General features: G+C 35.2%; 1 protein-coding gene across 1 annotated transcript in view; it reads left to right on the forward strand.

The window, feature by feature from the left end:
* The window catches only part of ADGRL4 (adhesion G protein-coupled receptor L4), a 136,563-nt gene that overhangs the window by 85,110 nt on the left and 36,807 nt on the right, over positions 1 to 14,646 (forward strand). Inside the window, exons 6-9 of the mRNA XM_027873969.1 lie at positions 1,728 to 1,907; positions 2,010 to 2,193; positions 6,144 to 6,260; positions 9,983 to 10,188. Coding sequence (XP_027729770.1) covers positions 1,728 to 1,907; positions 2,010 to 2,193; positions 6,144 to 6,260; positions 9,983 to 10,188 — 687 coding nt within the window. The remainder of the gene's footprint in view (positions 1 to 1,727; positions 1,908 to 2,009; positions 2,194 to 6,143; positions 6,261 to 9,982; positions 10,189 to 14,646) is intronic.

Raw genomic sequence — 14,646 nt, forward strand, 5'->3', positions numbered from 1 at the left:
TTTCCACATTTAATTGTACTTTGTTATTTATTATTTGGCATGATGGAAAATGTACTCAATAAAAAAGTGGGGACAGCTGACAAGTAAAATAGCAAAAGCCTGCTTTATTTTGTCCCATTCAAAGGAGTACTTGTTAAGTTCATAGGATAATTGATTTACACTTAGAAGGAAACTTGAAAACGATCTAATCCAACTCCTTCATTGTACAAATGAGGAAAATAAGGCACAGAAATGTTAAGGGACTTGCCCAAGGTCACATAGCTAATAAGAGTCTGAAGCAGGACTTGAACCTAGACCTTTGTAAATCCAAGCCAGAAACATCATGTAACCATATTTTCCCTTAAAGGTGCAAATTTCAATGAAAAAGTGGAATAAATGAATATATTCATAAGACAATCAGTTTTTAAAGTGATTGAATCAGTTAATCTCAGCCATGGGCATTTGGATAGAATCAAAAACAGAGTTCACCTATCATCAAACTTAAAAAGGCTTCCTGAGTTAGATTCAAAAGTCTAATTTGATGATTAATTTATTATTTAATATTTAGTTGTGTGCTTATTATTTAGAAAAATGGTTTCCTATTTTGATAATCAATTAATTAAAGTAGATTGGAATATATATATGTGTGTGTGTATATATATGTATATATATATACATATATATATATATATATATCACACAGCAGGAAAGAAGAACTACAAAATAAATTGTTTGCTTTTGTGCACTACCTACCAGAGAGACCTCATGGTACCATGTATCAGCTTTGGTAGCATGAATAACCAGATTTGGAGTCAGGAAAGTGTGGGTCAAAGTCTTTCTTCTGATGAGCACTAGCTATGACCATGGGTAAATTACTCAAAGTTTCAGATAACTCTAAGATTCATAAGTCATTGACCTTGTACTGATAAACACTGGTGGAAGGAGTTGTATCAACAGAAGTTTCTGACATCTCTGATCAGGTGTCTAGAGGAGGATTATAAATTTAGAGCTATGGGAAGGGACATAAAAGGTCATCTCATTCAACCATCTCTTTTTAGAGATTAGGAAACTGAGGCCCAAGGAAATTATATGACCTAACCAAGGCCACATAGTTAGTAGGCAGAACTCAGGTGCTCTGACTGGTGAGCCCTTCCACTGTAACCCACATTGATATAGAACTGTCCACCAGTGTATCTATCCTGAAAAGATTGCTGTTATTTCCCAAAATAACTACCTCTGTTCAAGTTATTTGGTCAGATTACATAACTAATCCCTGGGTCCAAATCAGGGTTTGCATCTACCACTATTACATTATTTACAGAGAAAAAAACTATACAGAATAGATAGAGAGCTACTATTGAATCCAGGAAGACTTGTGTTCAAATCCTACCTACACAGGGACTTAAACTTTTAAGACTAAGTCATAAAGAAGGTGCCAATCTGCATTATAGAGGAAATTCCTCAACAGGAGCTTCCTACACCAAGGAAATCACAGGTCTTATACACACACACATACACATGTATATACATATATGTATCTTTCTGTATATGTGTGTATGTGTATATGTTTATACACGTGTGTATGAACATGCATATTACAAATGGGTGTCTATACACCACTACCCAAGTCAACAGAACATTTCCAGGAAAAAAAATCTGTTATGTTTTCATCTTTAAAAAAAATTATTATTCAGTGCTATATATTGATTTTCTTCCTTCTGTCATTGCTGCCCCTCTTTTCTTCCCAGATTAAGAACATAAAGGAGCCCTTAAATCTGCTGCAAGAAATCTACGAAAATTCTGGGCGAGCACTTTTCCCCATCGATGTGCTTACCAATGTTGAAGCACTGTCTGCATCTTCTCCATCCTTGAGTTATATGAGTAGCAATATCTCTGAGAAGGAAGCATTTACTAATACAACTATTAATGTAAGTAGCCCGAGGCTTGTGATTACATTTTCCTCTGCTCCCGTGAATAGCGAGAGACTCCAACACTAAAAAAAAAAAAAACCATGTTTCTCCTGCCAATAGGTTTTTGTTAACGCCGTAAACAATTTGGTTCAAAAGGATAAAATTACAATTTGGGACAAGCTGTCTGCAGATAATAGAAGAACAAGTCTCACTAAACTGATGCACACAACGGAGCAGACCATGCTAAGCATGTCCCAGAACTTCAAAAAAACAACCCAGTTAGAGATTAATTCAAGCGACTTGGGTAAGGAAAGAAATCACTCCTTATGTGACACTCTGGTCTTGAAATATGGTTTCATTTTCTTCTCAGATAAAAAAAATAGCAGAAATTTTAGATTTACACTATTTGTGTATGATGCTAATATTTCCTAAAAAATTATAGCAGCATTTTAATGTTTTAATTTTATTTTTAACATGATTTTTATTTTAAATTCCAAATTGTTTCCCTTTCTCTAGCCCTTCCCACACCCATTGAAAAGGCAGGTGATATGATACCCATTATACATGTGCAGTCACACAAAACATTTCTATATCAGCAATCAAAAATTACTTCAGCATTTTCTAATGTTAAAAATATATTGATCAATGAATATAAACCTATTTCTTCCCTTCTAACTAATTCTCTCATCCCCTGCTACTCTTTGACTTTGACACTATAGTCTGACATCTCATGCTACCCATACCAGGGAAGATGTACTTTCTCCCCTTGTTCATTTTCTAGGGATTTTCTAATTAATCAAGAAATGCTTTATCCAAAGCATTCCCCTTTCCCACGCATATACTTCTTATTTGAGAATGCAAATTTTAGAATTAGTGAGACATTTAAACAATAATAATCAATGATCCTTCCTTTTCTAGATTCTCATGCGCTTGAATAGAGACTGTGAAATATGGGATTAGCCCTAAAATGCCTTTAGGGAGCATTCCAGTGAATTAGTCAAATTTCTGAGACAGTCACTGAGTTCTTCTGTATTATACATACCCTGATACATGTCAATATTGAGGCAATTTGACATAGTATAAATAGCAATCAATTCTATTTCAGAAGATTTGGGTTCATATTTTGGTTTCACCGTTTACTAACCATTTGAGTTTGAGATATCATTTAACTTCTATGTCCCTCAGTTTTCTAATCTTTAAAACAGAGAAAATACTATTCAAGCTCCTTAACCCAATGAATTATTCTGAGGATAATGCAATTCACTTTAGAAATATAAATACAGATAATTATTGTTTTATTTTTATAATTACATTAGTATTATATCAAACTTTCTCCACCACCAAAGAATTGTAAAGCCATTACACTTGGACCTAATTGTACTCCTATATGTGCTCATAGAACAGGTAAAACTGACATTCAAAGGAATGAAGATGAAAAAAGCAACTGGATTAAACCAGGTATAAATAGATGAGATCTGTGCTGAAGGTGATATAACGTAAGAGCATTCAGGAATTGATACACAAGGTATTTGAAGGATAAAAAGATATGAAAGGCATAGAAAAGATTTTGGACCACATTTATTCTCAACGAAGGCAGCCATGTGAACCACCAACTTTTATGTCTAATTTCACACACACATACACACACACACACACACACACACCCTAAAATGATTTAAGATTCTTTGGAAGATAGAACAATAGATATAACTTGTTTGATGACCCTTTGATGATTAATAACAGGTGAGGAATAAAATGAGGAAATATATGTTCCCCAAATGTATTGTTCACCACTGCAATGGAGAAAATATAGTGTTGAGTTCAGGATGAAGAATGATTCCTTTGGGATGGCAAGATCCTCCAGATGGTGCTGTTTTCAGATGATATCATTCTGGTTACATCACATTCCAGAAGAATGAAGATCTCTTAGGTGAGATCTGATCATTCAAAGTGTTTAGCCTGATGATATGACTATCCACCAGAAAAAAATCAAGTTAATTAATTATGCCTGTTCAGATTATGATATCTAATTAGATGGACAGTGTATCTCAGCCATCATTATGTTCCTATATGTACACATGCAGATACACATATATGTCTGTATGTGCCCACTTACAGAGCTCAGTCATTATGCTATGTAGATCTATTTGTGTGTATATTGTGTATCAATATGTGTATATGTATGTATTTATATATGTATGTATTATGTATGCATGCATATATGTATGAAGAAGCACTAGAGTTATCTTTATGTGTGTATCTACAGCTAAAATATATATATATACATTTCTATAGTTATAGTTCTGTATAGATATAATTATGCATAAACATATATGCATATATGTACAATTATATTGTGTAAGTATATATAGGTAGTCAAAAACACAACCTATATATGTGTATATACACAATATATACAAGTACACATATACGCTCATGTATGTGTATAGTGTGTGCAGGTTGTCCCAAAAATTGCAATGGAGTTTTAATAAAAGTTTTACTTTAGCTTTAATAATTTAAAATTGTATTAAGACTTTTAGGATACCATGTATGTGTGTATATATGTGTGTGTGTGTGTATGCATGTGTTGTATATGCATGTGTGTAGGTATGTATATATGTAAAATCTTGGACAAATAGTATTAATGGGCAATGAATTAGACCAGAGTTAAACAGAATAGGTTGGACTGCCTCCTAAAAATGGCAAAACTCCTTGACTTTCCCTACCCCACACCCCAAAAAGTCTCATCTTTTAAACATTGATATCATGTCAATATTGTATGGTTGCTAGTTATGGAATAGTATAGTTGATGAAAAATTATAGATGAGTATCACTCAGAGAAATAGAGAGATGTATAGTAGATGTTAGCTAGTAGCAATGCCTAACAAAATAACAGAAATAAAGAATGTCATCAGAGAAATATATGGTTGATGAAGATAGACTGTTCATGTCCATGAGGACATGAGGAAGAGGTAATGAGTACACATACTGAGCATTCCATGGATATCCTTTCAATGTCAGAAAAAAAAAAAAGTTCTGTAGCACATATATTCTGTAGCACACAGTACCAGGATTTGGGGAGCCTGACATGAACAACTAACACAGAATTAGCAGATTGGTTGCAATCAGTATCGTTGGAGGGAACACATACATCAATGGGTTCACAAACATATTTAGGTATTTCAATATTATTAGGACTTTCCATTAATGTGAAGTGAAAGATTGTATTATTGTAAGTATGATAGAAAAAAACCTCAATTTCAATATAATAATTCTGTTGTGATTGACTATGTGAAATATTCTTCAATTGAAATAAGAATCTATTTACTCATTATTTTGTGTTCTTGTGCCATCTATGGAGGCCTTAGCATCTGAGTATTAAGGTCGGTGAATCATAGGATTAGAATACTTTCTTTTTTCAATCTCCACTTTTACACAAATTAGGGCCACAGAACTGCCTGGCCCAATTTTATTTAGAAAATAATCTCAGAGCTATGATTCAAATCCATCTGCTTGACTTACTTTGAAATCCAGAAACATTAAATTTCTTCATAAGGATTTTAGTCATTGTGATTTACAACCCATTCAAAATGCATGTATCCTTATCTCATTTGGTACAGGGTAAATTTAAAGTGGAATTTCATGGGGGAAAAAACTAAAAATTTTAGCCACAAATACAGGGTGTCCCAAAAATTTCATTGCAGTTTTGATCTTTAATATCCTAAAATTATTTTAGTTATTATAATGCTTATAATAACTAATAATTGATAGCTAATAAGTTACTATGGGGCAGCTAGATGGTGCAATGGATAAAGTGACAGGCTTAGAGTCAAGAAGACTCATCTTCCTGAGTTCAAATCTGGCCTCAGATACTTACTAGTTTTGTGACCCTGAGAAAGACACTTACCCCTATTTGCTTCAGTTTCCTCATCTATAAAATGAGCTGGAGAAGGAAATGGCAAACCACTCCAGTATATTTGCCCAGAAAGCCCCAAATGGGATCACGAAGAGTCAGACGCAACTGAAAAACAACAACAACGATAAGCTATTAATGCATATAACTGCACTGAGACTTTTGGTACAGCATGTATATGGACCTGACTATTAATATCCAAGTCTGCTAATTGTCTTCATTGAAATTGACATAGGTCATGTATTGAAACATAATAATGTGGGGTCATTTTCTAACTGTGTAAAAGTTTTATTCATTGCACTATTTTAAATAAATATAAGAGTTGTGTTGCTTCTTTTCAGGTCTCAAATTATTTGCTTTTGATTCTCATCATATGAAACATATTCATCCTCATGTGAACATGGAAGGAAATTATATAAAAATCTACCCAAAGAGAAAAGATGAATATGATTCTAATGGTAGGAGAACGGCCTCCTTTTGTTTGTGTTTTATCTTTTATGAGAGTCGTATCACGCACATAGTGTTTAATAAATATCTGTTCAACTGAAAGGAACCTCATTAGTTATGTCACAGAAATGGTGGCCTCAGAGTCAAGAGGTCTTGATATATACTAACTGTGTGACCCTGATCATGTCACTTAATCAACCTCTTAGTGCCCTTGACAACACTCTAAGACTTTAAGTTGTAGAGGAGAGACTGGTATAAATTATTTGCGGGAATTCTTCTTATTTCAGTGAAATCACAGGTGTGGACCAAATTGTAGGTGTGTTTATGTGTGTATATGTATAGTGTCCAGAATACTTAGCTGAATAAGTATTAAATTGTGTGTGTGTGTGTATTCTTAACACATTCTGGTTGACTATTTCTAATTCAGAAAATCTATATCAAGAAATCGGGCAGCTAAGCAGTACAATAGACTGAGATACGGGTCGGGAGTCAAGAAGACTCATCATCCTGGGTTCAAATCTGGCTTCAAGATACTTTCTAGCTGTCTGATCCTGGGCAAATCACTTAACCTTATTTGTCTCAGTTTACTCATCAGTCAAATGAGCTGGAGAAGGAAATGGCAAAGTAGTCTAGTATCTGCCAAGAAAACCCCAAATGAGATCACAAAGAGTCAGATACAACAGAACAACAACAACATATCTGTAACTATTCTTTGCAGAGTACAGAACTTAATTAGATAAATAGATACATAGATACATAGATGTATAACCATATTGTATACAGATATAAATGTATACATATACATCATATAGTAGGCAATTATATATTTGTTGAACTGAACATGTTGAATTAAAAAGTAAATCAATTGGAACATGCATCAAGATAATTATTCACAAGATTGTCATATATATTAAAAAATGCTAATAACAGCAAAATAGTATTTTAGATTAGAGAGGAAGATATAATGTTTATGGGGGCAGCTAGATGGCACAGTGGATAGAGCACCGGTTCTGGAGTTAGGAAGACCTGACTTCAAATCTGGCCTCAGACGATTGACACTTACTAGCTGTGTGACCCTGAGCAAGTCATTTAACCCCATTGCCTAATCCCCCCAAAAAAAAACAAACAAACAAAGATATAATGTTTACAGATACCAAGAAAAAATAAAGGTACTTAACTGTTGTTTTGATTTCATTTTCTCCATCAAATAGAATGCTCTTCCATTGGGAAATAGTAGAACAAACATTTTAAGGAGTAAATTGACTGAGTGTATGGTGTAATATGCCAGTTAGGTGGATTTCTAGCTGATTGAGACTGTTGTCCAGCCATGCTCATGTGGTTTTGACCCTGTTCTATTCAATATTTTTCATTCAGTTGCATGAAAGAAGGCATGCTCACAAAATTTGCAGATGGCATAAAATGGAGAGGTCACTTTCAATTAATGACCAGATTTTAAATTATCTCAATAGATTATAATGATGGACCAAAACCAATAAATGAAATTTAACAAGAATGAATCAGTTAACCAACACACATTTTATTAAGCACCTGTTATGTGTCAGGCTCTTCTAGGGGCTAGGAATATAAAAACAAAAATCAAGACAGCAGCCTCAAAATCATCTCACAATATAAGATGGCGATGATCTGACTTTAAAGCAATTCATATGAAAAGTTCTGGGGATTTTAATTAGTCACAAACTCAACATGAACATGTTGTGGATACTGAAGAAGTCTAGGCAATCATTGATTTCCTTAATACAGATATACTATACTTATTACAAATGCTTCAGTGGAAAAAGCACAGACCTGAAAGCAAGGTGATCTGGATTTGGGTCCCAGTTTTCCCACTTGTTTGACCTTGAACAAATGACAACCTCTTTGACCTTTAGTTTCCTTTATCCTTAAAATAGGCAACTAGGTGGAGCAGGGGATAGAGTACCAGGGCAGGAGACTTGTCTTCTGAGTTCAAATCTAGCCTCAGACACTTATTAGCTGTATGACCCTGGACAAGTCACTTAACCCTGTTGGCCTCAGTTTCTTCATCTGTAAAATGAGCTGGAGAAGGAATGCAAACCATTCCAGTATCTTTACCAAGAAAATCCCAAATGAGGTCATGAAGAATCGTGACATGGCTGAAAAATGACTGAAAAACAAAAATTCTCAAAATAAAGTATTTCACCTAAACAATTTCAAGGACCATTTCTATGTCTAATAGTCTACAATACTAGTAAAGATTTTCACTCCAAAATGCACTGGTCAGATTGTTTGATAGTATTAGATCCAGTTCAGGCATATTTTTCACAGGGATCACAACAAACTAGTCAATATCTAGACATAATTCAGCAAGATAGTGAAACTTCTAGAAATGGTGTTAAGTGAATAGCCATTGAAGGAATTAGGTGTGCTTAGCCTGGAAAAGATAAGACTAATGCTAAGATGCTTAAGGGACTGGCATGTGGATAAATGGATTAGACTAATTTTATGCTGCTCCAGAGTTTAGGACTAGGATTAGTAAATGGAATTAGAGGGATGCAGATGGAATGTGCTGCCTTACAAAGTAGTAAATTCCCCATCACAGGAAGACTGCATGTTTAGAATACAAGATTAGAATCATAGAATCATGGAAATTTGCCTTAGAGATGATATAGTCTAACTTTTAATCCAATGCAGGAATTTCTCATGTAATCACTTTGAGAAATGGTCATCTACCCTACATTTGACAATTTCCAGTGACAGGGAGCTCAATGCATTCCAAAGCATTCCATTTTGCATGGCTCAAGTTATTAACTTTGTCTTCCTCACTCTGAACAGAAACCTATCTCTGTAATTTTCACCCATTGATCATAGTTCTACCTTTCAAAGTTACACATAATAGATCTAATTCCTCTTCCATATTAATAGACCTTCAGATATTTGAACACACCATGGCTTTCCTAAATCATGTCAAGAATATAGAATAGATTCCTTCAATGACTGGGAAACCAAACTAAGTAACTTCTGGAAACTCTCTGACTCTCAGATTATAAAAATCTTTGACAATTTCTATCCAAAATCCCCTCCTTTATCAAACACGCAAGTGCATCTAGTAGCCTACATATATATAGTTTTCCTGCTCGCAAATTTCAAGTTATCTTTACATTAATCATCCTTATTCTGGATTTGGGCATGAAATTATATAAAAATATTTTCTACATTTTCTGCATATAATTCAGAGGGAAAATCCCCTTATAAAAAGAATACCAACTCCTAATCTTAGATGTTTAAAAGATGATTTATTTATAATCATATATATAATATATATTGAATATATAATATACAGATAATTTAAATTATATATATAATACATATAATATATATAAATTATTTCAGCTTTTCCCTTTTTTAGTATGCATGCCAGGTAAATGCCTGCTGTATTCAATTCAGTTCAATTCAATAAGCCTTGATTAAATATTTGCTTTATTCAAGACACTATATTAGGCAATGGAGAGACAAAGACAAAAATGAAAGTCAGTTCCCGTCCTCAAGATACTTACATCTTACTGGAAGGCTACAAGATGTACATAGCTAAATCAAGAAGACATTTTTTTCAGTTTGAAGCTCTTCCATTTCCTCAAAATATTCCGTACGACTTTGCATGTTTAAATAAAAATTACAACATATATTAGGCTTCTGTCAAGATCTCATATGTTGTTTTCTATGGAAAAGTCCACCAAATATGCTATTTGTTTAACAGGCACCATTGCAGTTGTGTTTTTGCATTATAAGAGTATTGGAGCTTTGCTTTCATCATCTCAGAGTGACTCCCAGGAAACAGAGAGTGACAAGAGTCCTGAACAGGAGGAAATTGTGATCTCCTCAATTGTGTCTGTCTCAATTAGTGCAAAGCCATCTGCACTCTACCAGCTTGAGAAAATCACATTTACATTAAGTCATGTAAAGGTAAGTTTGCATCACATTTGGGGCACATTGGTCAATCTATCTAGCTAATTTATTTATGTATTTATAACTAGCCATCTACATATATACTTGTTATAAACATATATATATTTATATATTTTTATATGTACATATAGAGAGTGGGAGAGGGAGGAAGGGAGGAAAGGAGAGGGAGGGAAGGAGAGAGAGAAGAGAGAAAGGGAGAGGGGGGAGAAGAAAAGGGAGGGGGAGGGAGAAGGAAAGGGAAAGGCAGAGGGAGGGAGAGGGGGGAGGGAAGGAAAGAGAGAGAGAGAGAGACAGAGAAAGAGAGAGAGAGAAACTTCTAAAAACTAAACAGACTACAGTTTTGTGTTAAGGATCTTGTTTCCTTAGAAAGTCGCTTTTTCCTCAAAAAAATGTGTTATGTATTACAAGAAAATGTGAAGTCGTAGGGTCTAGTTGAAATATATCACTTTCATAGGAAGGGAATTCATGTGCCTTGTTTCCAATTGGTATGTCACTCAGGACTTTGAAAGTGTTTGGGCCTGGTTATAAATAAATTCACCAAAGAGATTAAGTAGCAGTAGTCCAAAAATATTTCATTGGAAAGTTAGCACAAGTCCTTTTATTACTTTCCTTTGAACTTTTTTAACCTCTCCCCAAATAAAAAACACACTATCTTTTTAAATTATTCTTTTACATCTTGAGATTGAATCCTCCAATGTCCTCAAAATTACCACCTCCAGCACAGACCTTGTTTGAGTGCACGGCTCTCTGTTCAGTTGTTCCAACTGTCCTTTTCCCAGGGATTCTGGAATAAGTTTCCTCCCAAGTCAGTGGGTGCCACTCACTTGAGGTAGTTCAGAGAATTTTGAATGAACACTTGCCAATTGTGTTATAGAGGGGATTGTTGTTCAGGGATACATTGGACTTGATGATACCAAAAGGCTCTTCCAACCCTAAGATTCTACAGTGATATTACAGTCCAGATATGATGGCTCTACTGTCATTGATGAAGAAAATAGCTGCTTCCCAGACCAAAAGCCATAGGCATTAGCCCTTCAATCTCCCTGGTTATGCTTCACTTCACTTCCTACTCTTCCACCATCTTCTCAAGTCAACATTTATTAGATGCTTATTCTGTGCCAGGCACTGAGGATACAAAGAATAATAAAAACACAAAAACATTCCTGGCCTCTATGGTTATACCATACCCTTCCTCCACCACCTCTCCATTTCTGGAACATGATCAAATCAACTCTGCTATTGTTCCTAGAAGGGGTATATCAAATGATTCCTCTGGTCCTGATCACCAACCTGTAACTTCCTGGACCAAAGTAGCTGTGCATGTGTTGTCCTTCCCTATGACTATACAGTGAAGTGTTCTTGAGAACAGACATTGTCTTTACATCTACATTTGTATCCCCAGCACTTAGCACAGTGCTTGGCACCTAGGGAGAACTTAATGACTATTATGCATTTCTCCAGTCATTCATTCTCACATTCATTTTTCATCTCTTTGTTGTCCTATTCATTTGTCACGACAGACAGTAGAGGAGGGCGATGAGCCAGGCCCAGAACTAAATAGTGGAAGGATCATTGGATAAGATTTGGGCAAATATGCAGAGACAATGTAACAAATGAAAAGAGCAATGGATGACAAACAGGCAGAACCCATACTTTCTTGGTTCTCTCAACATGTCAAGGGTTCTAGAGCAACATATCCAGAACATTGAGTGGATTCATAATGGGAAACTTTATGGGAAGACACAGACAAGGAGTAGGTGCATTATAATCTGCACCATGGAAGGGGGTACTGACATTGACTGTATTACAGACCCATCAAAGTATTAAAGTCTCTTTTTAATATGAAGAAAAAACACAACATGGAGGAAATAGCAGAAGAATCACAAGAACTACAAGACCCAGTAGATCATTATTTTAATACTTTTGAGGTTCATCATGTGTCCTATGCCTGAAAGCAGTGGTGGTGGAGTGGAGAAAGCATTGAACAGATGCATTGAACAGAGTTGGAAAATCTATTTTTCGATCCCAGCTTTTCCACTTACTGTGTGACCTTGTCAGGACACTAAACTTCTTTGCCTTCAATTTCCTAATCTGTAAAACGAAGGGGCTGGATTGGATGACATCTAAAATTCCTCCTGGCTCTAAATAACTGATAAGCCAGTACTGTGCCATTTCTTCTATAAAATGGAGATCATCATACCAGTAATTTCTACATCAAAGAGTTGTTTTAGGGATAAAATGAGATCATTTAGATAGAGGGCTATATAAATGGCCGTTATTATTTTTATTCCCCACTTCTCATGTATGGAGTGGTTGAAAATGTCTTGATTTTTCCAGGAGTAGAGTACTATTATAAAGGACCATCTTAGTACATGATTAAAATGCCTCAGTAAAGCCATATGGAGAAACTTGAAGTTGACCAATCAGTCCCATACTTAATGGGGAAAAAAAGATGCATTTGCTAAAACAAAAGGGCCAGGCATGCCTACACACAAACAAAAATATGTCACCGTACATCAACAAACACATCGTACAGTGGAGAGAAACAAACTTGTGGAAAGTAAGTAAATAGGAATCAGCAACATTAAACATATTGTGGAACATCATGTTGAGAAAAAAAAAAGGTGTGAACAATTTCAGAAATGAAAACAGATTTTTCAGAAACAGAAAATCAGTCTTATTTTCTTCCAGCAATAACAGAGAATGGGGTCTCAGAGCTAGGAAGAAACTTCAAGATCACCTGGTATCTAACTTATACCTGAACAAGAATCTTCTCTTCTACCATCAAAGAATCAACAAACATTTATTCAGTACATACTGTATGCTAGGCACCATGGCAAAGGTTACTCATCTAGGTAGACAAATGGTCACCTAACCTCTGTTTGAAGACTTCTAATGATCTGAAACTCCCTACTTCCCATTCAGTTTTTAAATAACTCTAATTGTTGGCATGTTTTTCACCTTAAGTTGCACCTTTTTTACTTCTACCCCCTTTAGTTCCTGGTTCTACCCTCTGAAAAATTCAAATCCCTTTTCTACCGTAAAGGTATTTGAAGTCATGATTTCACACACACACACACACACACACACACACACACACACACTCCTTTCTTCTCCAGGCCAAACATTCTATATGTTCAATTCTATATTTCATTCTATATGTCCATTCGCTATGTCTAATTCTCATGGAGCATGGCTTCACCTTTCACCACTCAAGTTGCCTTTCTCTAGGATCTTTTAATTGCCTCCTTGTGGTTATTGGTTTACATTAACCATATTTCTCTTAGAAATAGAGATAATCAAGTCAAAAACTTTATTTTTATCCTTTTCCCATTTTGAATAGAAAACAGTTCACTTAAAGAGGTTGGGATGGAGTTGTCATAATTGTATTCAGTGTCTTCTCATCTTTATTCTTTCTTCCAGTATGGTGCTAATTTTGTCCATTGCTTTAATTAGTAGATGATTTCACTGAAAGAGCTAATTCATGAGTGATTCCCACATCAGCAATGAGTAATTTCATGTCTGTTAATATATAATCAATTTCATTTCCTTCTGATATATATCCATGCTGGCTAATTCCAACCTGTTCCAATTCTTCTTAAACAAAATATTCATGATATGCAGACATGAGGCTCCTGAATTATCTGAAAGTCTTTGGTCTCTTTCATTTCTAATTCTCAAACCATTTTTCCAGCATATTTTTTTTTTGCTGTTCTCCCCTGTGTCCACCTTCTCAGGGAAGTAATTGAATATCAAAGTATTTATTGACTTAGTTTGGATATTGTTTTAAGTCCACCAAATTTTTCTACATTTTCAGTAACAGATGTTGGGGCACAAGCTGCAAGCATCTTCATAGTGGGCCCCTTTCCTCTTTGTCCCTCATGGCCACTCTGAGGGAAAGGCCTCGATCATTCCATGAAACAAGTTGTCTCCTTGCCCTGGAACACAACAAAGAATGGAAATCTTTTCTTCACCTCGCTGTGAACTTTCAAGCCCCCTTTGACCAAACATCCCTCTCCAGTGCTTCATCTTAATGTTGAGAAGATACAAGTTTCTCAAAGGCTCTGCCATTGGATCCCCAGGTCTGTCAGGGTCTGCCAAGCATAAAGAGTTGAAAGTATTTTCTAGAAGTATTTTCTGTTCTATAACCAACCTTGCTATTGGTAGACAGACTTGTACCCAGCAGGTTAGGCAACAGGTGATGGATTCTTTGGCCCTGGTAACCCTTAAACAAAAAGTCAATCCTGTGTGGCCTCCTTTTACTTTTGTATACTATGTAGTAACATAGCAAAAAAAAGGAGAAGGAGGAAGTGAAGAGGAAGAAGAAGAAGATGATGATGATGATGATGATGATGATGAAAGGAAGGAAGGAAGGAAGAAAGAAAGAAAGAAAGAAAGAAAGAAAGAAAGAAAGAAAGAAAGAAAGAAAGAAAGAAAGAAAGAAAGAAAGAAAGA

This window comes from Vombatus ursinus, unplaced genomic scaffold (assembly GCF_900497805.2).
Source record: "Vombatus ursinus unplaced genomic scaffold, bare-nosed wombat genome assembly UNPS02014803.1, whole genome shotgun sequence".
NCBI classification, from domain to species: Eukaryota; Metazoa; Chordata; class Mammalia; order Diprotodontia; family Vombatidae; genus Vombatus; species Vombatus ursinus.